Genomic DNA, 27,472 nt, shown 5'->3' on the forward strand with positions numbered 1-27,472 from the left:
TCCAGCCTGCTGCATCATCCAGTCATATGCCGCTCCCTGTTTCAGCCAGCCAAGGCTTCACCACCTCAGCCAAAGTGAGCTGTGTGTCATACCCTCCTTCTGTCACTCCAGATGCTCCTGCTCCTCCTACTTTGAGTAAGTCATTTCGCCAATCCGTCGGCAAAGCCATGTTCAAGAGACAACAGTATGTGCCCACTCTTTCAACGGCACAGAAGCTGAATGTGCTCCTTTCCAGTTGCTGGTGCTGCAGTCCCTCCCTTTTCAAATGGTGCACCTTTCAGAGAACTGATGGCTTTTGGAGAGTCCCAAGCCATCATTTCTTTGCGAAGAAGGCAGTACCAGCCCTGTACAATTTTATGGAAGAGAAGGTGGGCCCGTCCTTGAGCCTGTCGGTGTGTACCAAAGTGCAGGGCAGTGCCGATGTCTGGAGCTGTAACTATGGTCAAGGACAATACATGTCCTTCACGGCCCACGGGGTGAATGTGGTTCCTGCACAACCACAACACTAAGGTTGGATTAACATCACGTTTTTGCCATACTGTTTTCAATCCGTTTTTCTAAAGAAAACCGTATGGCAAAAAAACGGATGGAACAGTATGGAAAAAAGTAAATCGTATGCGTTTTAAGACAGTATATTTTTAAAAGTGCATACAGTTCCGTCAGTTTTTATAGAAAAAAAACCCATACGTTTTTTAAAAATTTTTAAATTGTTAATGGGAGGGGTCTTGGGTGGGGACTTTAGGATTCAAATGCGCATGTGCAAAGTAAAAACATATACGTTTTTTTCCATATGGAACTGTATACATGTGCGTTTCCCATTGATGTCCATGTTAAAAAAAAAAACATATGCGGTTGCAGTACGATTTTTAAACCGGAGACAAAATCGTAGTCAACCACGGTTCTGACTCCGGTTTAAAAACCGTACTGCAACCGCTGACTTTTTTTTAACATGGACGTCAATGGGAAGCGCACATGTATACGGTTCCATACGGGAAAAACGTATGCACATTCGCATTTGAATCCTAAAGTCCCCACCCAAGACCCCTCCGATTAAAAATGTACAAAATTTTCAAAAACGTATGTTTTTTTTTTCTATAAAAACTGACGGAACTGTATGCACTTTTAAAAACAGTATACTGTTTAAAAATGCATACAGTTTACTTTTTTCCATACTGTTCCATCCGTTTTTTTGCCATATGGTTTTCTTTAGAAAAACGGATTGAAAACAGTATGGCAAAAACGTGATGTGAACCCAGCCTAACTTGGACAGGTCACGCCGCTTCCTCCTCCACACTCTGAGGCCGTTGGTCCTGTGACAGTGTGCAACTCCACCTCCTCATCCTCCACTGTGTCCTCAGCCTCCACCGCACGGACAAGTCTCTGTGCCCCTTCAGCATACCATGTGTGCAGGGCACAGCAATGTAACCATGTTCTTCATATGGTTTGCCTTGGTGAACGTAGTCACACAGGGGAGGAACTGCTAAAAGTCATTCAGAAAGAAATCGGAGTATGGCTTACCCCACGAAAACTGGAAATGGGAACGATAGTGACTGACAACGAAGAACATCTTGTCTGCGCTGAGACAAGGAAGGCTGGGCCATGCGCCCTGCATAGCACATGTGTTCAATCTGTTTGTCAAGTGGTTCCTGAACTGTTCCCCCCATTTTCAAGACATCCTAACAATGGGAAGGAAACTTTGCATGCACTCCAGCCACTCGTACACCGCAAGCACTCCTTGAGCTGCAGCATCAGAACGGTATCCCCACACATAGTCTGATTTGCGATGTTGCCACACATTGGAATTCCACCCTCCATATGTTGGACCAACTATACGAACAGAGAAAAGCCATCACCCATTTCTTGATGATCCAAGCAGAAAGGGGGACTCCCTTGTAACTTTTATGTCAACCAGTGGCAGCTCATATGTGACACCTGCCGTTTGCTCAGGCCCTTTGGGGAAGCCACATTATTAGCCAGTCACCATGATTATGGGATGAACAACCTCATTCCAATGCTTCATTTCCTATAGCACGTTTTGGAAATGATGGCTGGTCAAGGCACTGGAGACATGGCTCCTACATCTCACCGCCCCATGAGCCCTATGGGGGCTGAACTGGAGGAAGAGGAGGAGGGGGAAGGGCACAGTGAAGCACAGCTTAGGTTTTGCGAAAGAGGCAGTTTTTCTAGTAATCTGACAGGGAAGGAGGAGCAGGAGCAGCCAGAGAAGCTAGAAGGTTATGAGGAAGGCGAGATAGAGGACCCAGACACACCGTAGCAGTGTGCAATGCAGATGGAGGCAGGTAGTCCCTCCTAGTCACTTGCACAAATGGCACGATGCATGCTCAGTTGCTTGCATAGTGACTGCCAAATTGTCACCAATCAGCAGCCAGATGACTCCTGGCTCTTCACCTCATTGAACCCTTGCTTCCGTCACAAAATGGGGGCCTTTTTTACACCCACTGAGAGGGAGGACAAATTGACTACTACGGAGACATCCTATGTAGTCAGTTGGCCGATGCCCATCCGCGCCATTGTCCACCTTCCTCTGCCATGGCTGCTGGGGAGGGGTGGGGTGGCAGGAGCAGTACCAGCTCCATCAGCAGCAGCCTGAGCCTACAGTCGTTGATGAGTATCTTTCTTTACACACATAGTGAGGCAACTCATCAGCTGCAGGTAGACCTGGAGCAGGACCTGAACCAGCAGGTGGTGGCATACCTTGATATGTTCATGCCAACACCTTGAAGATCCACTGGACATCTGGGCAGCCAAACTTGATTTGTGGCCTCAACTAGCAGAGTTTGCCCTGGAGAAGCTGTCCTGCAGGGCCAGTAGTGTGCCATCCGAGCAGGTGTTTAGTCTGTCGGGGGCCATAGTCACCCCAAGGAGAACTCGTCTATCCACGAAAAATGTGAAGATGAATCAGGCATGGATCAGCTAGGATTTACACCTACCAATGCCTGATGCATCAGAGTAGATTGACCATGGTGCCACACCAACACTTCATTAATATGGATAGTGCCAAACAGATTTACTAGCAAAACAGCACTAGCTACCAGAAATCTTTAAATCAAATTTGAAAATTAATCTTTTAATCTTAGGGATTGTGAGGCCCTATGGTCTTCTCATGCTGCTGGGACATTACCTAAACATTTTTATGGTAGCACTAGCTACCATAAATCTTCAATTTAAATTTGAAAATTCATCTTTTAAGCTTAGGGATTGTGAGGCCCTATGGTCTTCTCATGCTGCTGGGACATTATCTAAACATTTGTATGGCAGCACTAGCTAAATTAAATGCTTAATGTTGATTTTAAAATTCATAATTTAATCTAAGGGATTGTGAGGCCCTTTGGTCTCCTCATGCTGCTGGGACATTACCTAAACATTTTTATGGTAGCACTGGATATCATAAATCTTCAATTTAAATTTGAAAATTCATCTTTTTATTTTAGGGATTGGGAGGCCCTCTGGTCGCCTCATGCTGCTGGAACATTACCTAAACACTTTTATGGCAGCACTAGCTACCATAAATCTTCAATTTAAATTAGAAAATTCATATTTTAGGGTATGTTCACATGTACGCAGATTGGATGCACAGGATTTGATGCACAGGATTTTCTGCTGCAGATTTCAATGTAAACTGAATGACTGAGCACAGCTTCTAATCAGCAGTTACAAATCCTGCACATCAAATCTGCTCAGGATCTTGTATGTGTGAACGTACCCTTAAAGGTGTACTCCGCCCCTGGCATCTTATCCCCTATCCAAAGGACAGGCTAGCACAGGCTTCCAGTATCCGTAGTTTCAGGTGCTGCACATATTATATCTTCACAGCATAGACAATTGCCTTCAGGTGACCCCAAAGATAAAAGTCTAAGGGAGTCAGATCGGGAGACCTTGGGGGCCATTCAACTGGCCCACGACGACCAATCCATTTTCCAAGAAACTGTTCATCTAGGAATGCTCAGACCTGGCACGTTCCCTGAGTTTTTCCAGCAAGATGGTGCACCACCACATTATGGGTGTCAGGTCCGAGCATTCCTAGATGAACAGTTTCCTGGAAAGTGGATTGGTCGTCATGGGCCAGTTGAATGGCCCCCAAGGTCTCCCGATCTGACCCCCTTAGACTTTTATCTTTGGGGTCACCTGAAGGCAATTGTCTATGCTGTGAAGATACAAGATGTGAAGCACCTGAAACTACGGATACTGGAAGCCTGTGCTAGCATTTCTCCTGCAGTGTTGCTATCAGGGAGTGAAGAGTGGGAGAAGAGGGTTGCATTGACAATCCAACACAATGGGCAGCACATTGAACACATTTTATAAGTGGTCAGAAACTTGTAAATAACTAATGAAAGAATAAAGTTACGTTAAAACCAAGCACATCATTGTTTTTCTTGTGGAAATCCCTAATATGTTTGATGGGCCACATGACCCTCTTCCTATTGAAAAAACAAAAGTTGGATTCATTGGATTCATGGTCACCACCCATCTTGAAAAGTTTCCCCCCTCACATATAATAACGTGCCACAAACAGGAAGTTAATATCACCAACCATTCCCATTTTATTAAGGAAGGTGTATCCATATAAATGGCCCACCCTGTAGTTTCCCAAATAGTATGCCCTGTTTTTTTTTTTTTTTTTTTTGCTGTTCTGGCACCATAGGGGCTTCCTAAGTGCGACGTGCCCCCCAAAAATCATTTCAGCAAAATTTGCTTTCCAAATGCCAAATGTGACTCCTCTTCTGAGCATTGTGGTGTGCCCGCAGTGCACTTGATGTCCACACATGGGGTATATCCATACTCAGAAGAGATGGGGTTACACATTTTGGGGGGCATTTTCTCCTATTGCGCCTTGTAAAAAATGTAAAATTTGTGGAAAATACTGCATTTTAGTGAAAAAAATCATTTACACATCTGTAAAAAAAATCATTTACACCTTTTTTTTTTGTTTTGTTTTTTTGCTGTTCTGGCACCATAGGGGCTTCCTAAATGTGTCATGCCCCCAAAAAAACCATTACCAAAAAACTCACTCTTCAAAATCCCATTGTCGCTCCTTCCCTTCTGAGCCTTGTAATTTTCAAAAATTGGAAAATTGCTGCTATATTTTGAAGCCCTCTGATGTCTTCCAAAAGTAAAAACATGTCAACTTTATGATGAAAACATAAAGTAGACATATTGTATATGTGAATCAATATATAATGTATTTGGGATGTCCATTATCCTTATAAGCAGAGAGTTTCAAAGTTAAAAAAAAAAAAACAAGATTTTAAAATTTTTCATCACGAAATGATGCAAGTATCGACAAAAATTTACAACTAACATAAAGTAGAAATGTCATGAAAAAACTATCTCAGAATCACAATGAAAAGTAAAAGCATCCCAGAGTTATTAATGCTTAAAGTGACAGTGGTCAGATGTGCAAAAAATGCTCGGGTCCTTGAAGGGGTACTCTGGTGGAAAACTTTTTTTTTTTTAAATCAACTGGTGCCAGAAATTAAACAGATTTGTGAATTACTTCTATTAAAAAGTCGTAATCCTTCCAGGACTTCTTAGCTGCTGAATACTACAGAGGAATTATTTTCTTTTTGGAACGCAGTGCTATCTGCTGACATTTCTGTCCATTTTAGTAACTGTCCAGAGCAGCATATGTTTGCTTTAGGGATTTTCTCCTACTCTGGACAGTTCTTAAAATGGACAGAGATGTCAGCAGAGAGCACTGTGCTCGTGATTCAGCAGAGAACACTGTTTTCCAAAAAGAAAATTATTTCCCCTGCAGTATTCAGCAGCTAATAAGTACTGAAAGGATTAAGATTTTTTTTAATATATGTCATTTACAAATCTGTTTATTTTTCTGGCACCAGAAAAAAAAAAAGGTTTCCACCTGTGTACACCTTTAAGGTGAAAATGGGCTGGGTCCTTAAGGGGTGAAGACTACCATATTAATTGCATGTCCCTAGAATAGGATTTAAAAGTGAGATCCTCAAATTAGGTTATGCAGCTATACTTACTGGAGTTGGGTGCTAGTGTGGGGAGTTTATGAAACAGTTTTTTACTCTGAAATACCTCTTTAAAGGGGTACTCCGGTGAAAACCTTTTTTCTTTTAAATCAACTGGTGGCAGAAAGTTAAACATATTTGTAAATTACTTCTATTAAAAAATCGTATTCCTTCCTGTATTTATTAGCTGCTGAATACTACAGAGGAAATTATTTTCTTTTTGGAATGCTCTCTGATGACATCACGAGCACAGTTCGCTCTTTTGACGTTATTATAATAATAATAACAACACTTTATTTATTGTTGTCCTTAGTGGGATTTGAACCCAAGTCCCCAGCACTGCAAGGCAGCAGTGCTAACCACTGAGCCACCATGCTGCCCTTAGCATACATCTGCTATGCATGGTTGCTAAAATAGACAGAGATGTCAGCAGAGAGCACTGTGCTCGTGATGTCATTAGTGTTCCAAAAAGAAAGGAATTTCCTCTGTAGCATTCAGCAGCTAATAATTACTGGAAGGATTAAGATTTTTTAATAGAAGTAATTTACAAATATGTTTAACTTTCTGTCACCAGTTGATTTAAAAGAAAAAAGGTTTTCACTGGAGTACCCCTTTAACAAAGAAAAAAGAATATATGTGTGGAGTGGAAAAATCACAATTCCCTGATATGCTATTATACTATTATCATTTACAATCCCTTCAAAAATAGAACAGATCTCATTTATCTGCAGAGTTTGGTTGAATTTCTAAATCCCCTTACACATTGCCCTGCAGACCATGTAACCAGTAATTTATAGCAGCTTGTATTTTGTCAATGCACTATAGACTCCAGCTATTATGATCTGCCGCCTGTATCTGAAGTCTATTTCTAGGAATACCGGGTTCTCACTCATATAAGGCAAATGTGGGCAATCTGAATTTCACCCTGTAGCATGGCAGATTATTATTGGATCACTCCCACAAGCAAAAATACAATTTCTGACAATAACATTATACTGTACACAAAAAATGTATGGTTGTACACATTTATGTTTATTTTTGTTGTAAGATTTGTAGAAATGGAGATGGACAAATGGAGCCAGTCGAAATGTTTCCAAATATTGTAGGCTATGCACTGGTTTTAATATTCAATCATGCAAGTGTCATATTTTAAATATATGCCATCTATTTGATCGATACAGATTAAAGAACATCTTGCCAAGGGACAAAGAATGCTGGCAGGGGAAGGAATGTCTCAGGTGACTAAAACACTGCTTGATTTAACTCAGAGGAAGCATTTTTATGCTGGGGATCTTCTGATCTCAGTGGAAATCCTTAGAAATGTCACAGACACTTTCAAGCGAGCGAGCTACATCCCCGCATCTGATGGAGTGCAGGTAAGATATGAAGCAATCATGTCTGGACTGACAAATAGCTAAATATATTGCCTTGTGCTACATTTACTATTTTTCCCTTAATTCTGAAATATTATGCAACTGATTGAGTTTTTATGAACAAATCTACAAATAGTGACGCAAATAAGCTTACTCTACAATTCTGCTTTCTGCTCCATTTATACCATGAAAAACCTATAGTTTTATCAGCTGCAATAGGTTTTTTGAATAGGAAGATATAACACTACCACTATATCATAAAGATCATAATTTAAATATGCACAGAAATCCTACACAGATAAAAAAAAATACATCTTAATACATATGATGTATGGCCTATAAGACATTATACACACCAGAAAAAGGATAAGGGATTAGATGTCTGATCGCTGGGATCCCAGGATCTCCGTGCAGTACCCTTGCTAAACAGTATGCTTGGAAAGCTGGGTTTCCAAGGTTGGAGACGTTATGCCACGTTATGCCCCCTCCATTCAAATCTATGGGAGGGGAGGTGAGGGCCATGCGGCACGGGTGCTGCACAGAGATCACGGGGTAAGGGTCCCAGTGGTGGGATCCCCGCGATCAGACATGTTATCCTCTATTATTTGGATAGGGAATAAGATGTATGTGGGTGGAGTACCCCTATAAAGTACTGGAATATCACAAAATTATACGAATAGAAGTTGTTGCACTCACCTGTAGCTCAAGAAGACATCTTCTTCCAACTGAAATGTCTTCTTGAGCTACAGCCACTGGTCCTTCCAAACTGGAAAACAGCCAATGGCTGATTGGAGCAAAGGGCCATACAAACAGTTCCGCAATTGCTTGTGTGACCCTTCCTGCCAAACACTCAGTCAGTGTAAAGGCTCTCTAAACATGCACTGATCTATGGGATCATTGCTTGCTTACTGTGCAGGGTCAGGCCATGTAAAAGTACTACCAGCTTATCACAATATGATATACTGATGTAGTCATTAGAATATCATAATAGATATAATGGTGGAAGGAATTGAAAAGACATAGCGGTAAAACAACTATTTGAGGGTGGGATGTCAATTTTTAATTTTAAAACATCCTAATAAAATACTAAAATAATTATACAAATATACATTTAAAAAAGGGAGCAATAAAGGTAGATAGGAAGAGAGAATACACCAAATGGACGTCACCAAAGAGAAAGAGGGATATATACGGGACCCCACAGCAAGATAGATGCAACATCTATGAATGCGCTTGCGCAAGGATTGGAGAGAGAGGAGAATGAAATCAGATACACCCATAAAAGCGCATGCGCAAAGATCGGAGGCAGTGTAGAATGTAAACAAAATATAGGAGTATCGCGGATAGCGTCATGCGGAATCACGATATAATCACGGAACATAGGGAGAACCTGGAAGCTTCCACCTCAGACAGGTAACTCTGAGTGACATCTGAAGGGGTCCGACAATGTATTTGGTACGGACACTGATGAAAGTAAATAGTACACATGGAGGAGTGATGCAATAGGTTACTATTGGTCAATTTCCACTCGAGTAGTGGGCAAGCCTACAAACAGAGGGGTTATAACCCTGAGTGAACGTCCGGATCCGGCATTAGCGTCCTGCACCTTGATAAAGCCGGTTCCTATCGGCGAAACGTCAGGGGGATGCTAAGGTAGTTTGTATTTTAACTGTCAACCAAGGGTTGGAGGAAAAAGGAGGGTTTTGGAGGATCTGCGAAAGGGAACATTGGTAATGACCCAGCAATAGAGGAATTATATACTAAGGATCCTCCAGCAAGTAACCCTAAATTATAATACAAGTCTGGATGGGACTTGATTCCAATACTTTGGTTGCATTTTTAATACACACTTTTTGTATTATTTGAGCACATTAATGGGATTATTTTAATAAAATCAATAAAAGTGATATTTTAAAGGGGTAAGCCCAGAAAAAGGGTTTAGTCCTGGAGGGGCAGTAGGCCCTGAAGGGAATTGGTTTAGAAATATAATTAACCCTGGGTACTTCATGGGAGATTGGTTATAAAGACCATGTAAAAGGGCTGTAGTACCATGTGTTGGCACACTGTTCTTAGCCTTACTTTTAACAGTTTTTTCTGTTCACATAGTGTTTTTTATTTTATTTTTGGCTTTTGTTATGGTTTTTTCCAGCCATTTACAGCTCAGAATGAGGCATAAAACAGTGTGTAAACACAGCCTTATCCTGAATAATTCTATTAATTGTTACTTGAATGGCCAGCATGTAATGCCCTACTTCTCCTGTAGTGGCTGCTGCAGGAGACATTTTCAGACGCTCACACTACTCTATAGTGTAGGAATCAAAATCAGCAAATGAACATATAACACTTTTACATAATCCATTTATTTTTCAAGGACAAGAAGGTGTAAAGGTGCTTTAGCTGCCATCACATATGTCTTTGTCAGTGTCAATTCCCCCTCCTACCCTAGTATCTATAGCCTCATCTGCATGTGCACAGTTGAATGTTATTCAATGTTCCCTTTAATCAGCAGCTGCCGTGAGACCTTTAAGACATCTTACTCAGCTTGCAACAGATGTTTTGCGGTTCTTTGAAAATTTCAGTATTCCACATGTACAAAAATGTTAAAGGCGTTATCGAGGGAACAGTAATCTAAATGCATGATGAAACATAAGATTGCATTCTGCTGGGAAAAACAATGGCTTTCTGAAGGGAATACTAAAATGCAAGGTCTTGTGCTAAAATGTTGAACACAAAAGTTCACATAATGCCAACATTCAAATTCATGTACACTTCTTGTGTTAACATATTGTTAAGGCAATGAATGCAATATACTAAATTGTCATTCCATGTCAGTACACTTCATATTAGCCGTTAAATGAAGCATCTACCCTTTAGTCTCATTACATGTTCAACATGGGCCAAATGTCAACATGTCTTTATGCCATACATTCTGTCAGCTTTCCAAATGAGGTGCAAAAGGTGCTCAGTGATTTATTACAGGATGCTGAAATATTGCTTACATATATTTCTAAGAGATCTGCTTTTATAAAATTTTTAGATCCATGATGGGTACAGGCCTACACTGACAATAACTTCAGCGTGGCTAATGGTCTCCCAAAACATGGTTTAAGGCGTCAACAGTAGAGACAAAAAGATTTGATTTCTAAATTCTTTTTTATGGACCTTATTGAAATATTAAATAGGACCATTTTTTAAAGAGCTTTAAAGAGGTACTCCACTGGAATTTTTTATTTTTTTCAATCAACTTGTGCCAGAAAGTTAAACAGATTTGTAAATGACTTCCATTTAAAAATCTTATTTCTTCCAGTACTTATTAGCTGCGGTATTAAAAAATCTCAATCCTTCCAGTACATATCAGCTACTGTATGATCCACAGGAAGTTCTTTTCTTTTTGAATTTCTTTTCTGTTTGATCACAGTGCTCTCTGCTGACACTTATGTCCATGTCAGGAACTGTCCAGAGCACGAGCAAATCACCATAGCAAACCTATCCTGCTCTGAACAGTTCCTGAAAGGGACAGAGGTGTCAGCAAAGAGCACTGTGGTCAGACAGAAAGGAATTTCATAAAGAAAATAACTTCCTGTGGATCATACAGCATCTGATATGTACTGGAAGGATTGAGATTTTTTAATAAAAGTAATTTACAAATCTGTTTAACTTACTGGCACCAGTTAATTAATTTTTTTTCCAGTGGAGTACCCCTTTAAGGAGATTTTTATGATGACAATGTCTGTCTTACAATGTCTTACTAGATAAGCAACCAGCGTTGCCCAGTCTTCCTACCTAAACCTTGTGGGAAGTGAAAAGCAACATTGATGCTCCTGTCCACATATCCCGACCTCATATTCCATTCTCATATCCCAACTTCATATCCTGCCCTCATATTCTGTCCTCATATCCTGTCTTCAAATCCCACCCTCATGTCTTGGTTTGGGCTACAGTATCTCTTCTGTTATATTGTTTAAGACATCTGGCCATCGTTTCCCTTGCACATCAATGAGCTTTGGGTACTAATGACATTTTTGCCTATTCATTGATTGTCCTTCTTTGGGCCACTTATGGTAGGTACCAACCATTTCATACTGTGGACACCCCCTAAGATCTTTCGAAAATGCTCTAATGCAGTTGTCTAGCATTCAAAATTTGTCTCAGTCACTCAGATCCTTACGATTGTCCATTTTTTCTTCTCCAATACATTAAAGGGGTACTCCGCTCCAAACATCTTATCCCCTATCTAAACGATAGGGGATAAGATGTTAGATCTCGGGGGTCCCGCCGCTGGGGACCAACGCAATCTCCATTGTGGCATCCCTGTCATTCATAGACATGAATGGAGGGGGAGTGGCATGACTTCACAAACACAGAAGCTGCAAGCTTCCATGTTCCTTATGCCGCTGCTGCAGGCCCGGAGATCACGGGGGTCCCCAGCGGCGGGACCCACCCCATCTATCATCTTATCCCCTATCCTTTGGATAGGGGATAAGATGTTTCCAATGCAATACATCAATACATCAACCGACTATTTATTTTCTGGTTAATTTATCCCTCTTCTTAATAGATGGCATTGTGATTCAAAATTATATTAAAGCATATTAAACATACAAAAGTAAACAACATTAGACACATAAATAATATATTTCTGTGATCTTTCTTTGTTGAGAGGTTTATAGCTGTTATGTATTATGTAGATATTTTTTTAAATTACATTACTCATATTTAGCTTGAATGTGTCTAATTGCCACTTTTTGCATAATGACATGTATTTTTTCCAGAACTTCTTTCAAATAGTTAGCAACCTCCTAGATGAAGAGAACAAAGAAAAGTGGGAAGATGCACAACAGGTAAGACAAGTATAATGATTTAATAGACTTAAATTATTCAGGCCTTCTTTTTATTTGCTTCACATTGTACATGATTTCAGTTATGGCAGAGAAAAGTGGCAAATGGATTGAGTTCTTTTGAATATGATGTTTATTTTCATGATCCAGCTATGGCAATCTGCATTCAAACACTACATACTTTTGTAAGTATGGATAGAATGTACATGCTGGGTAATATCAGGTTAAAAGGCTTTAAGACAGTCAGAAATAATCTTGTTTTACTATAAAAAGAGGCCCCCTTATTGTTTATCCAGGCACAGTCGAGTACATGTAAGTGTGACATTTCTGGATTTGCAGGTCAGTCATTCAAGTTAACAGGACTGAGCTACAATACCATAAACAGTCATAGCAATATGTGGCTGGATATACAATGCTTATTGAAGGAGTAGATGGGGGGGAGGGGTTACATCATCAAAGAAAGATAATGCCTATTTTCTCTATGTACTCCAGTCATCACATCCCTTTAATTCAGCGATCCTTTATAAAATTAAAATGTGGGTGTCCAAGTGGGAACAGCACTCCAACATGGTGAATAGACAGGGGCGGTACTAAGGGGTATAGGTCATCAATATCAGATCAGTTGGATGCTAACCACCTCTACCCTCACAGACCAGCTTCTTGCCAAAGCTTTAGCACTGACATACAATGTGAAAGCAGACAGTTCAATACATCATGTCCAATTCTCCCATAGAGATACATGGAGGGGGGTGTCATCCACCACTTCGTGCAGTGGTCGACAGTAATCCATGCATGGAGCGGAGATCTCTCCGAGCATGGTGAGAGCCGGGGTGCAAGGCAGGAGATCCCTAGGAATCCCAGAGGTAGGACACCTCCCAAACAGACAATTATCCTCTATTAACAGGATTCTGTGGATAGGGGATGAGTACTCATGTACCAGAGTTCCCCTTTAGAGTTACCCAGCTTGGCCATTACACAATGTATGGAGCTGTCTCCTTTCTGCTTTGTTTTACTGTGCATGCGAAAGCCACAGCTTTGGCAAATAGCTGTACAGTGGGCATGCTGGGTGTTGGCACTCAATTGATGCGATATTATGAGCTATCTTGAAAACCCCTTTAATGTACATCATAACTAAATAATAAAACAGATTGAATTTAGGTTGGAATTGAGGTTAGAGATTAGAATAAATCATTTGTATCGGTTTAAAATAGCTTCAGCAAAGATATTAGTAAACATCTTACAACGAACCCCTTTCCACCTAAACATGTTATTGTATGAATGCAAAGAGGACATGGGCTAATGTGATATGTGGATACCCACCACATCAAGTCCTCTTCATTCATTCATTCTACTCTTCATTCCTCTTCATTAATTGTAATAAAACTAGAAGAGCAGCAAGAGGAAACAGAATGTCCCCTCAGCTGTTCTCCTCCATTATCTGCTCATAAAGGAACAATTAGGTAATAGATTTATACTAGGGAATTGCTTATGAGGCAATCCCTCTCTTTCTATAGATTTCATAATTAATTCTACCACCAAGTAGTTGTTTGTTTGTTGCACTAAAGCCTATTCATTTAGGTGGCCATTAAACAGCTGTTTCTCCTAAGATTTCTTCAATATGTTTGAAATATTTCTTAATTTATATTATTACGATTACATCTCTTGAAGGATGTATGGTGTCATAAAAGCTGTGAATATGCCTATGTGATTCATGACTCTATAAAAGTGAATTACGGAATCCACTAAAATTACCATAAGCTAATATGTTTGGATTTGGGGGGGGGGGGGGGGGGTGGGGGGTGATTTTGTTAATGTTCTACATTCTTTTGATCGCTGTATTTGAAAGCTTAAATATGAGAAACAAGCGTAGATGGCTTATCAGAGAAAAGTACCAAACAAAGGTAGAAAGCTGTTGTCTAAGCGTATGAGTCAGCTGCAAGGCATCCCGAGTTGTCATGGAAACAAGTATGTGTAGTGCCGTAGAAATGGTTGCTTTGTTGATCCCAATACAATTATTTTGCAGTATTAGATCAGGGAGAGAGCCTGTTAACAGCACTGTATCTTCTACTCTTTCATATTTGCGAGCCCCTGCACTAAAAGATACAAGTGTTATCACTGCAATGTATGTTTACAGTCTTAGTATTTGCTGTGTAGCCTCTTCTATTCTTTGGAAATGTTAGCTTCTCCATGGAGGACAGGGATGATGTTGTGTGAATTACAGCTGCAGAGGCTAACACATCCTTAACCGTCAGTACAACAAACCAGTAATTACGGTTTATATATGGAGCGGATGTATGGCAGCATACAATTTCTCACAAAACTGCAATATTACAGCTGCTATGTGAAAGCTCTGTTAGGGTACAGAGCAAATGAGCCTGGTCCAAGTGTACGATAAAACACTCTATCAAAAGTTACTGGCCGACAATGTGCACATAGATTGTCAACTATAGTATATAACATGCTTAAAACTAGCAACCGCACACTGTTTGTCCTGCTGGACAGTCAGCTGCAAGGTCATGTCTGTCTGGCTTATGTAATCTATTTTATGCTATTGCCACTGTAATCTTTAATTCTAGATTTACCCAGGCTCGATAGAACTGATGCAGGTCATTGAAGATTTTATACACATTGTCGGAATGGGAATGATGGACTTTCAGAATTCCTATCTCACAACAGGAAATGTAGGTAAGAATCAACTCTTGGTTTAATATTTGTTATCAAAAATGTATTAGGAGCTTTACACATGTTATCCTGTGTCAAGGATTTTAACTAGGACACAGTAATCTTGAAGAAGAACTTTTATAGTCATTTATACAGGAAGATTTAACCATATATCCTTCTGGCTTTGGTGGATTTTCCTTAAAGAAGATGGCAAGTAAAGTGGAAGAGAATGGAATGGGAAAAGAATAATTACGTGACACTTAGAATGTGACACATTAAAGAGGTTAGCCAGCACTTAAAATCCAATTGTTACCTCTGTATGAGGTGCAGACAACATCAGTAATGGCATTTGGAGAGAACATACTTTTACTTACTGTAAGAAAACATACTTTTTCTTACTTCACCCACAGTTTGTAAACATATATTCAGGCAGGCTGTCTGGTTATTCCCACAAACAGTCAGAGGGGCCGGCCGATTCTCTCAATCATGCATGTCCACCAAGATTGACGTACAGGGTCCCTTGCTGAGAGCTGGTTAGGACGGAGAGGAGACATGCTGCTGTGGGAGTTGGTCAGCCCCTCACGGGGTTAACTGGAATTACCTGACAGCCTGAATATAAGTTCACAAACTGCAGGTAAAGTAAGTAAAATTGTGTTCTTTTACATCTCCTAAGGCCTTAACTAATAGTGTGTGCATCTCTGTACCTTGTGCGGAGGTGATAGTTACACTTTAACCACTTATCCCCTATCCACAAGATGGGGGAAGTGTCAGATCTCCAGAAAAGGGCTTCGGCTCTTCCCGCCGTTAAGTACGCCATGCATTTTCTGGGAGTGCCAAAGATACCTGAGTGCTGTACCTGTGGTTAGGAGTTGTTAATTTCTGGATAATACCTTTTAACATCAGTTTTTAAGTAGTTGATTCAAAGTTACCAAACAATATGGCTGTGTGGTAGTTACGGGAAGAGAAGAGTGTAAAGATGGATATAGTAGTCCTTGAAAAATCTTTCATGTAACAGATTGGTAAAAACCCAATTAGAGACGAGTGTTTTGTTTTTTTTTTTAAATCGATTTGTTCCGAATAAATTCTCGGCAAATTTTTATTAGTAATGTATTTTAATAATGTGTTTAATAAAGTGTGTGTGTGTGTTTCACTTTTTTTTCTCTATTTCTTTACATTTCTCAGGTAGTGCTACTACTCCCAGCATGGAACAGACTGTTCCATGATGGGAATAGTAGTACCTGTGCTAATAGACAGATCACCCCGGGTGTCACTCCTGACACCCGCTGCAATCGTCCTGTATAATGTATAGATGCGGACGCCTTTCTCGCATCTAGATGGGACGATTGCATCGGGTGTCAGGAGTGATACCTGCTGTGATCTGTCTATTAGTACATGTACTACAGCTCCCATCATGTAACAGTCTGTTCCATTCTGGGAGTAGTAGTGCTACCTAAAACATGTAAAAAAATTTAGAAAAAAAGGGAAACACACACTTTAATTAAACACAACATTAAAATACATTACATTTCTGGCAGGGACCAGTATTCAAAATGGGGCTTCATTCTATCCATTACTATATCTTTGTTTGCATACCTATAACTTGTTCTTTCTTACATTCCGACCTCCTTTCTCCCTTTCTACATCCTTCACCTTCTTTTTTGACTGCATTGGCATTTTATACCTTCCATCTTTCACTACAATGGAATGCTACACTCAGCTAATTGGTGAATTTTACCTTGTGGTCCCTGTTGACTACAGTTATGGACTGCTAAATCTACTACATACATGCCGTCATAATGTATTATTATTAGATGACGCTACGTCCTTTGCACCATTGAAACGCCATGTAATGCAGCTGACTATGTTGATTTCCTTTCCTGTTTGTATTATGTACTTGTTGTAAACCAAAAATCTCTTTTAAATAAGCAATTATTTAAAAAAAAAACAATGGGGCTCAAAAAGTTGTGATAATAAAAAAAAATATGATTTAGATGAAAACTAGAAAAAAAAAATTATGAAATGCACTCCTCGTTCATTTTTAATATTGAGTGCTGAATTTTCTTGTCCCTGCCCGCTTCCGAAAATTGAAAGACAGAAAAAAAATGTTATTGTTAATTTTTAAACAGGGATCAATTTATGTGGTGGGTAGGGACCTAAAAAGGTAGCCAACAATAATAAAAATTTAGTGTGTATGTGTTTTTCCCTTTTTGTTTAAAATAAGAGTAGTAGTTCCTGTACTAATAGACAGATGACCCCGGGTGTCACTCCTGACACCCGATGCGACCGTTCATAATATAGCAGAGATGTGGAGTGGCTCTATACAGCACTCACATCTCTGCATTATAATCTGGCCGGCCAATGATGTGAATAGAAAATTACATCACTCATTCATATTTTCCACCCAGAGTGGGGATTGGCCGGATGGTGGCAGCCAATCCCTACTCTCAGAGGAAACATGAATGGTGAGTGGCCGGCTGGAGTACAGAGCAGAGATGCGAGCGGAGGAAAAAGCCGCTCCACATCTCAGGGATGAAGGATGATTGCAGCGGGTGTCAGGAGTGACACCTGCTGTGATCTGCCCTTAACTGCAGGTACTACTTCTCCCAACATTGAGCACACTATGCTCCATGCTGGGAGCTGTAGTACCTGCATTAATAGACAGATTGCAGCCAGGGTCACTCCTGACACCCGCTGTGATCCTCCAGTATAATGTATAGATGTGAGCAGCTGCTCTTCTATGGTCCCCTGCACTGAGAGTTGTGATTCACTAGAACCATCTGGCCAATCACAGCTCTCTGGGGGAAATATAAATAGGTGTATATATACGGCAGTGCAGGGGACCATAGAAGAGCGGCCGGCCGCATCTATACATTATACAGGAGATCGCAATGGGTGTCAGAAGTGGCACGGGCGAGCTGTCCAGGTACAGGTACTACTACTCCCAGGGGATGGGAGTAGTGGTTCCCCGGCTGCGGGAGTCTGCAGGTGGCCGGGAGGCTACATTAGTGTTTGTACTACTACCCCAATCATGGAACAGAGTCTGTTCCATGTTGTGGGTAGTAGTACAGGGGATGAGTAGTACAGGGGATAAGTAGTACAGTAGTACAGGGGTAGTAGCAGGACAGCAACGGGGACATGTTGGGCGGCGGCGGCATATGAATGAATGAAGGAAGCCTACATGCGGGACATGTCGGCTTCCTTCATTCATTCATACGCTGCCGCCCAACATGTCCCCGCTGCTGTCCTGCTCTTAGCGTAATCAGCACACCACTGGGACATGTCTATTCTCTGCTGCTCATCACCATCGGGTACAGAAATGAGCAGCAGAGAATAGATATGTCCCGTCACTGCGCTGATTGCGCTAGGAGCAGGGCAGCAGCGGGGACATGAGGGGGGCAGTGAATGAATGAAGCCTACATGCGGGACATAAGCAATAAGGAGAAAAGATGGACGTCTTGTATGGCACCTTCTCGAATGATAAACTTGCCAAGGTTATAATAAAAACGGCAATTTATTGTTTAAGACGCAACTTAAAAGTTTCAAACCCGGACCGGGTTCTTCGTCAGGCAGACGAAGAATTATTACTTAGCTAAAAATAAAAAGTATTTATTTTGGAGATAACGTTCCATGTTCATCATATTTGCAGCGCTGGAGATACCTCACCGGGATCCCACTGTATTGCGCACATTAAACAGAGGTAGATTCACTTATAAAAAGACCAGTATCACAAAGATCGGTAGTTTCCAGTATTCATCAGCGCAACTGGGTCCTAATTTCCCTGTATTGATCACATCAAATAATTACTATGCGATATCCTCACCAATAGAAAAATAGACCATCACATATAGACCAGTTTGTATATGGGATAACATAACACCAAGGAACCATTACATATAAACCACTGTTTTGTTGCAATAGAATACAACAATAAAATTATATGATGCATGGCAACTATTGATATCCATGTGGACCATTAGATACATGAAATAACTACAATGTTTCTGCCACTAGCAAAAATATAGGCCAGTTATCACCCTCTCTATGCAGAGAAATTGAACTAACAGCATGCGTGGCCTAGTGAGCTCCAATCTGGGGGTCTCCAGCGCTGAAAAACATGTGTGCGACCTGAAAAACTCTGATGATGGCCCCAATCATAGCTGAACTACTTTTGATTGAGAATAATCAAAACCGGGAAACTAACACAAATAATATGGACATTCTGGGTCATACAAGAATATATACACCTTATGGTCCGGTCAAGGCTTCGATAAAACAAGCATCAAGACGTAGGCTGCTAATCTGGTGACACTAGATAGTTTCATATAATTTATGACACTTTAAATGTTCTTACGCTCATCTCTTCTTTATAAATAATACTCGTCCTCCGATAAAAGAAGCGTCAAGAAGTGGTCTGCTAATCAGGAGACTCCAGCGCTGCTATTTTCAGATAATCTAAAATACTTTGAATGACCTTACGCCTAATCCTTCTACACAAGTACTATCCGTCCTCTATTAAAGTACACTCATCTTTAGAAACTGTAGGGAACTGATATGTAATATCAGTGGGCTCCCGAAGTGAGTTTTACATCGCTGATGAATAGTGTTAACCTCCGATCTGCGGATGTGGGTCTCTATGTTAGCGCATCTATCTCTGTCAATTATGTGCTACATAGTGGGCTCAATAGCGCCGAGAAATACTGAAAATACAGTGCTGAACAATACTGGAAACTACCGATCTTTGTGACACGGGTCTGTTTGTAAGCAAATCTACCTCTGTTTAATATGCGCAATACAGTGGGAACCCGGATAGATATCTCCAGCACTGCAAATATGACGAACATGCAGCGGTATCTCCAAAAGAAATACTTTTTATTTTTAGCTAACTAATAATTCTTTATACATGATGGTTTTAATTTATTTTCTATAATGTTTACCAGTAATTCCCTATATTCTAAGTTTTACCGATGTTGTACTTGTGACCAGGTGACCCGACAGCACTTTGAATGAACACTTACTGCCTAACGAAGAACCCAATCCAAGTTCAAAACTTTTAAGTTGCATCTTAAACAATAAATTGATGTTGTTATTATAACCTTGGCAAGTTTATCATTCGGGAAGGCACCATACAAGACGTCCATCCTTTCTCCTTTTTGCTTTTGTCCTCAGACTCTGATCCATGATGGGGACAGTAGTACAAACACTAATGTAGCCTCCACAGCCGCCGGCAGACTCCAGCAGCCAGGGAACTACTACCACCATCATGGAAATAAGTATGTTCCATCATGGGAGGAGTAGTCCTGGCTGCGGGAGACTGCCGACGGCTGATACTAACGGATGAAAAACTGATGCAAATGGATGCCACTAAATGGCATTCCTTTGCATCAGTTTGCATCCGTTATTAGAATGGTCCGTTTAGGGTCTATTCACACGTGCAGTATTCTGAGCAGATTTGATGTGCAGATTTGATGCGCAGGATTTTCTGCTGTAGATCTCAATGTAAACTGAATGACTGAACACAGCTTGAAATCCTGTGCATCAAATCTGCGCATCAAATCTGCGCAGAATACTGTACGTGTGAATAGATGGAGGCAATAACGGAGAAAATATGAACTTAAAAAGTGATGGAGATACCTTTTTTAATAAAATTTCGTAGGGTACCATAAAAAAATATTAAAAAAGATACAGTAGTGATGGAAAAAAATGTATTCAACAAAATTAATCTTAAATTTTTTAGGTACTGTTCCGTGATGGGAGTAGTAGTACCTGTACTAATTGACAGATCGCCCGTGCCACTCCTGTATAATGTATAGATGCAGCCGGCAGCTCTTCTATGGTCCCCTGCACTGCCGTATATATATATATACCTATTCATATTTCCCACAGAGAGCTGTGATTGGCCAGATGGTTCCAGCCACTCACAGCTCTCTGCGGGAAATATGAATAATAGGTATTTATACGGTATATACTCATACTACAGTGGAATCACAGAAGAGCGGCCGCCCACATCTATACATTAAACAGGATGATTGCATCGGGTGTCATAAGTGACACTCGCTGGGATCTGTCTATTAATGCAGGTACTATAGCTCCCAGCATGGAGCAGAGTGTGCTCCATGTTGGGAGTAGTAGTACCTGCAGTTAAGGACAGATGACAGCAATTGTCACTCCTGACACTCGCTGCGATCATCCTATCTATTGCAGAGATGCAAGCGCAAGAGAAAGCAGCTTGCATCTCTACATTATTCAGGACGATCACAGCCAGTGTCGCTAATGAAGAAATTTGTTATTTAAAATCAAGTCACAGTTCGGATTCGGTCCCAATCAAATTTTTCATGAAATTCGGAATGAATTTGACTTTGTCAGATTTTATTCGCTCATCTCTAAATCCAATGTTCTTCTGTAAAGCTTCTTCCGCAGACAAGGCATAGGAATAAAACTTCTGTGAAACAACTCATAAACTTTACTGAACTAATTTTGCAAATCTAGTGAAATACAGTTATTTAAATGCAGCTTTGTTGAATATTCACAGTGCTTCTTTAGCAGAGATACTAAAGGAATCAATATTTTGGTGTTTTATCTGTCTACTGCAGATGTGTGTGCAGATGTTAGGGTTCTCTAGCTCTCAAGTTTTCAAGTCCAAATTTCTGAAACTATTGAATGAGGATCTTCATGGGTTGGTTCATCGTGGGGCGAGGTGCAAAATAGGACTACCTATGATATATTCCTGACTTGGCAGAAAGGCTGGTACTGATGCGACTGTTTAATCAATGTAAGAGAAAAGCCCTTGTCCAGTGCTATGCTTTCTTGAAAAATTTGAGCTAATATGTAGAAGAATGTACCTTTTGCAGCGTGGATTGAAACAGGGATTAGGGACAGCAACTGAATTATTGGCTAGGCAGGATACAGGTAGCTTATGTGGATGCAGGCATAGCAAAGAAAGGAGGTAGCTGAATTACATGTGGCTTTGGCAAAGGCCAGACCTCAACTCTCAAACTGGTTATGGTCCACCCCTTTTCCCAAGAGAGGACAGTTGGACTTGGCACCTTCTGCAGCTATATAGTATACATTTGACCTACCTTACAACTCTTTAGTGGGTAGCAGTTAGAATAGCTGTACCCTGAACACAGCAAAAACAAAGAAAAATCCTATATAGCTGTAAATGAATAATATATAATTTGGAACCTTTGGTTACTGCTATGTTTTGATTTACTATTTTAGAGACAATGATCCATTTTGGATGGAAATCTATTATTTGCAGAAACCATGGTCCACATTTATCAATCTGCCTGAAATCCTAACTTCTTGCTTTTGCCCGCATCAACCAATTACAGCTCAGCTTTAATTTTACCAGTTAATATATGAAAGCTGAGCTGTGGTTGGTTACTCTGGGCAAAACCAGACAGTTTTGGTTCCAGGTAGATTGATAAATCTGGACCGACATCTTTCACAATCGGCCATATCCCTGTCAATGTGTCCAGTAAAAATATCCACAGGAGGATGTCTTGTTTTGAAACTCTTCAAATAAAGCATTGCTTGTTCACAGGATAGCTACCTATAGTTAACATAAGAGAGACTTTGGGGTATAAATATTTGAATACCTGAAAAGAGATGGTTTAGGGCATGACATCTGTCAGATATTCAGTGAAATACATGAATTCTATCACCTTAAATGTTAATTACAATACAATCCTGCTGTGCTTTCGACTTGAAATACATCGCCTTCAACCATTTAGAACACTAGTAAGAAAGCAAGTTCAAAATAAATGTGCAAAACCATCTGACCTGACATGTAAACCTCTGCTGCACAGACCAGGCAAGGCTATCCTCCAGACAGTCAGTTATCCAAAATGTACAGATGTCCAGTGCATGATTCTGACACATAGTAGACATGTAAGGAAAAAAAAGAGAGGGATCCTCTGACTTTAACGCTATGTCTTACAGTGTACATCATTGAGGGATTTCCCGACATATTCTAGTGATGTATTCCTATGCTAGATGCTCTATGCTAGTACCGTAAGTCATACTGCATAATGATTTTTACTGCATAATGATCTATGGAATAGCACAGCAAGCCCCTGAACAGAGGTTAACATTTCACTAATTTAGCTTCTGTTAGGACGGATCTATGGCTAAATTTAATTTAAAAAACGAAATAAAAAATATATATGTATATCGTTCCCATGTGTACAGTAAGCAGGCACTGTAAACTCAGTGTGAAAATAATTGCATGCATTTTGACCTTTAGAATCAGTAAGAACAGTCCCTTTCTTATTCCACAGGTGTGTGGTTGTGTCTTAACATAGAAATTGAAATGTAAAAAACAGAAAAGCAAAGGCAAACAAGCAGTTATGAAAGATGCAGAGAAAAACACTCCTCTTATCCAAGAGTACAACATATAAGCGGGATAAGATGCAGAATCACTGAAAGTAAAATAGACTGTTAGTTATATTCAACACATATCCAGCATCACAATCCAAAAGGCTTCTCTTTTTAATGAACTTCCCATTTAGTTATCTTATGTTCTGGGTCCAAATCTTTTACCCCTTAAAGGGGTACTCTGCAAAGAAAACATCTTATCCCCTATCCAAAGGGGACCCCCGTGATCTTCAGAGAAGTTTCCGCGTTTGTGACGTCACACCACCTCCATTCTAGTACCTACTTGTCACACCTTCTCCCATAGATATGAATGGAGGGGGCGAGGTGGCTGTAGTCTCCAGTCATCCGGCACAGAGCAGAATTTGCACCATGCACGGATGACTGGGGTGCTGCGCTGGAGATCATGGGGGTCCCCAGTGGCAGGACCCCGTGATCGGACATCTTATCCCCTATCCTTTGGATAGGGGATAAGATGTTTTTCGGCGGAGTACCCCTTTAACCCCTTAAGGACCCAGGGTGTACCTGTACGCCCATGAGAATTCCAGTCCCCGCCACGTGCTGGGCGGGTACTGGACTGGGATGCCTGATGAAATAATTCACCTCCTGAAATCAATCACCCTGTGCAAACCATTGGGGGGAGGCCTGAAACCCCCCTATGTAAGCGATTCAGATCGGCGATTTGCGGCAATTTGGGGTAAATCGGGGCCCTTGTGACCCGGAAAAATAATGGTAATAAGTGCCATCCGACATGGCACCTATCAACCTTTAGCAGCAGGAGTGAGGTGGCACTGGTGCCACCTCATGATTGTCCTGATTCGTCGGCTTTTACCGGCCGACGAATCAGGACGCCTGCTGTGGGGGTGTCCCTAATGGCACCGGCTCCGCCCCTACTCCAGAGGACAAGAGCAGGTGCCGGGAGTGTGTACCTCTAGTAGGGGCCCCTGATCCCTGGCATCGGCAATGGGATCGGGGCCCCTGGAGCAGAGACAGCGACAGCGGCAGGATGACAGGCAGGACATTCACTGCAGCAGGAAGTCTGTGCCTCCTGCTGTTGCCTAGCAACAACTCCCAGCATGCACAAAAGGGCATGCTGGGAGTTGTTGTTATGCAACAGCAGAAGGCACAACTAACTGGGGGTTGTAGTTAGGCAACAGCTGAAAAAGTGTGCCTTCAGCAACTGCATAACTTCAACCCCCAGCATGCACAAACTACCAAAGGGCATGCTGGGAGTTGCAGTAGTGTGCCTCCAGCTGTTGCATACATACAAATCCCAGCATGCCCTTTGGATGCCCATGCACTCTGAGAGTTGTAGTTTTGCTACAGCTAAAGAAACACTGGTTGTGAAACACAGTTTGTTACCTAACTCAGTGTTTTGCAACCGGTGTTCCTCCAGCTGTTGCAAACTACAACCCCCAGCATGCATGGACAGCCAAAGGGCATGCTGGGAGTGTTAGTAGTATGCCTCTAGCTGTTGCATAGCTACAAGTCCCAGCATACCCTTCGGCTGTCCGTGCAGGAAAATGAAAAATTTAATTGTTTTATTTGCACAGCCCACTATTCCAAAGATCTGTCCAACGCCAGTGGGGTGTAAATGCTCACTGCACCCCTTATTACATTCTGTGAAGGGTCTAGTTTCCAAAATAGGGTCACATGTGGGGGGAATCCACTGTTCTGGCACCACGGGGGCTTTGTAAATGCACATGGCCTCCGACTTCCATTCCAAACAAGTTCTCTCTCCAAAAGCCCAATGGCGCTCCTTCTCTTCTGAGCATTGTAGTTTGCCCGCAGAGCACTTTACATCCACATATGGGGTATTTCCATACTCATAAGAAATGCGATTAAAAATTTTGGGAGGCTTTTTCTCCTATTATCCCTTGAGAAACTGAAAAATTTGGGGTAACACCAGCATTTTAATGAAAAAAATAAAATTTTTCATTTTCACGTCCAACTTTTGTAAAAATGCTAAATTTGAAAAAAATATAATAAATAACAGCATTTTAGTGAAAAAATAATTCATTTACACATCCGATTTTAACGAAAAGTCATCAAATACCTGTGGGGTGTTTAGGTTCACTGTACCCCTTGTTACATGCCTTGAGGGGTGCAGTTTCCAAAATAGTATGCCATGTGTTTTTTTTTTTTTTTTTTTGCTGTCATGGCACCATAGGGGCTTCCTAAATGTGACATGCCCCCCAAAAACCATTTCATCAAAATTTGCTTTCAAAGAGCCAAATGTGGCTCCTTCTCTTCTGAACATTGTTGTGCGCCGCAGTACACTTTACATCCTCACATGGGGTATTTCCATTTTCAGAAGAAATGGTGTTACAACTTTTGGGGTGAATTTTCTCCTATTAACTCTTGTAAAAACAGTAAATTTGGGGAACAAAATGCATTTTTGTGAAAAAAAATCATTTACCCATCCGACTTTACAGAAAAGTCGTCAAACATATGTGGAGTGTCAAGGCTCACTGTAACCCTTGTTGCGTGCTATGAGGGGTTTAGTTTCCAAAATAGTTTGCCATGTTTTTTTTTTTTTTTTGCTGCTATGGCACCATAGAGGCTTCCTAAATGTGACATGCCCCCCAAAAACCATTTCAGCAAAATTCACTCTCCAAAATCCCATTGTGGCTCCTTCCCTTTTGAGCCCTCTAGCGCACCCACAGAGCACTTTACATTCACATATGAGGTATTTCCTTACTCAAGAGGAATTGGGTTACACATTTTGGGGGATTTTCTCCTTTTACCCCTTGTGAAAATTAAAAAACTGGGTCTACAAGAACATGTTAGCGTAAAAAATAGAGATTTTGAATTTTCTCCTTCACTTTGCTGCTATTCTTGTGAAGCATCTAAAGGGTTAACAAACTTTTAGAATGTAATTTTGTATACTTTTAGGGGTGCTATTTTTATAATTGGGTAATTTATGGGGTATTTCTAATATGAAGGCCCCTAAAATCCACTTCAAAACTGAACTGGTCCCTGAAAAATTCCGATATTGAAAATGTTGTGAAAAATTGGAAAATTTCTGCTATATTTTGAAGCCCTATGATGTCCTCCAAAAGTTAAAACATGTCAACTTTATGATGCCAACATAAAGAAGACATATTGCAGCAATACCAAATATGTTTATGTTTAGTTATGTTTACATTTTTTTTGTAAAAAAAAATGGAAAAGGGGAATGATTTTTTACTTTTATTGGGGGGGGGGGGGGATATTCACATTTTTAGCATTTTGTGTTTCAATAGTCCCCCCATAGGGGACTATTACCTGCAATCCTTCAACTTCTAACACTGTTTAATGCTGTGCTATAATGTGTTTTTGGCACTCTCCTTCTCTAGCCTTCAGAACACAGCTGGAGAAGCAGAGCACCATCAGGGAAGCACAGAGTCAGAAAGGGACCTTCTTTCCATCATGCAGGTTGATCAGGACCCTGAAATAACCCTGAGGTAGTTCCTGTCAACCCCCAATCAACTGGCACCATTGGCTTACCTGCTTTTGGGTCTGGTAACCACCGCTGCAGGCTATTTGCTGTGGCACCTGGCTATTGATTCCAGCTGTCAGTTACCCAGTATGGAGCTGATCACATCAGAATGCCCCTCCAAAACTTCTCCCCCACCAGGACCCATATGCTCTGGGGAGGGAAGGGGTTAAGACTGCCTGCCTTCATTTTAGACATATTTATTATTCTTGAATGTTCCAAAAAGGCATTCCTTCTAGAGCAACATTTTCATAAACTTGTCTAAAATGCAATGCAGTAGATTTGAGGTGCAATGTATCATCATACAGAAATTAATGGAATTGTTGGATTTGTAGTCAAAAAAAGAAAAGTCAAACAGGAAATACCAGTTCACAAATAGCTAGCCACAATGTTATGGTAATCTCACAACATAGCCATTTAGCCCCAAGACAAGCATTCCTTCCTAAGCATGTCCATTACTGTCTGCCAGGTACGCACTAAAATCACCTTATGGTGGATAACCCCTTTAAGTCAATAAAGCCTAAGTAGAAAAAATATAAGTATAGTAAGTAATTCTTTTTTTTTAGATGATACTACTTTAACACATAAAAGCCTTTGTGATGAAGTTGTCCTTCAATTACATTCCACATATTCAATAATGTTTCCTTGTGATTGTTCATGATTACCAAAAAAATGCTAACATCAACATCATTAGAGATTTCTACAGGAATAGAAGACCTCTCAGGGGGATTTAGTTATCGTTCTTAAGAACTA

The 27,472-nt window shown here is 40.7% G+C and overlaps 1 protein-coding gene across 9 annotated transcripts in view; it reads left to right on the top strand.

Annotated features, from left to right (window-relative positions):
• Window positions 1-27,472, top strand: part of ADGRB3 (adhesion G protein-coupled receptor B3) — an 889,024-nt gene that overhangs the window by 475,531 nt on the left and 386,021 nt on the right. For all 9 annotated transcript variants that reach the window (XM_056565824.1, XM_056565820.1, XM_056565821.1 and 6 more), the window contains 3 exons: window positions 7,178-7,372; window positions 12,142-12,210; window positions 14,784-14,892. In XM_056565824.1, coding sequence (XP_056421799.1) covers window positions 7,178-7,372; window positions 12,142-12,210; window positions 14,784-14,892 — 373 coding nt within the window. The remainder of the gene's footprint in view (window positions 1-7,177; window positions 7,373-12,141; window positions 12,211-14,783; window positions 14,893-27,472) is intronic.

The sequence above is a fragment of the Hyla sarda genome, chromosome 3 (assembly GCF_029499605.1).
Source record: "Hyla sarda isolate aHylSar1 chromosome 3, aHylSar1.hap1, whole genome shotgun sequence".
Classification (NCBI taxonomy): domain Eukaryota; kingdom Metazoa; phylum Chordata; class Amphibia; order Anura; family Hylidae; genus Hyla; species Hyla sarda.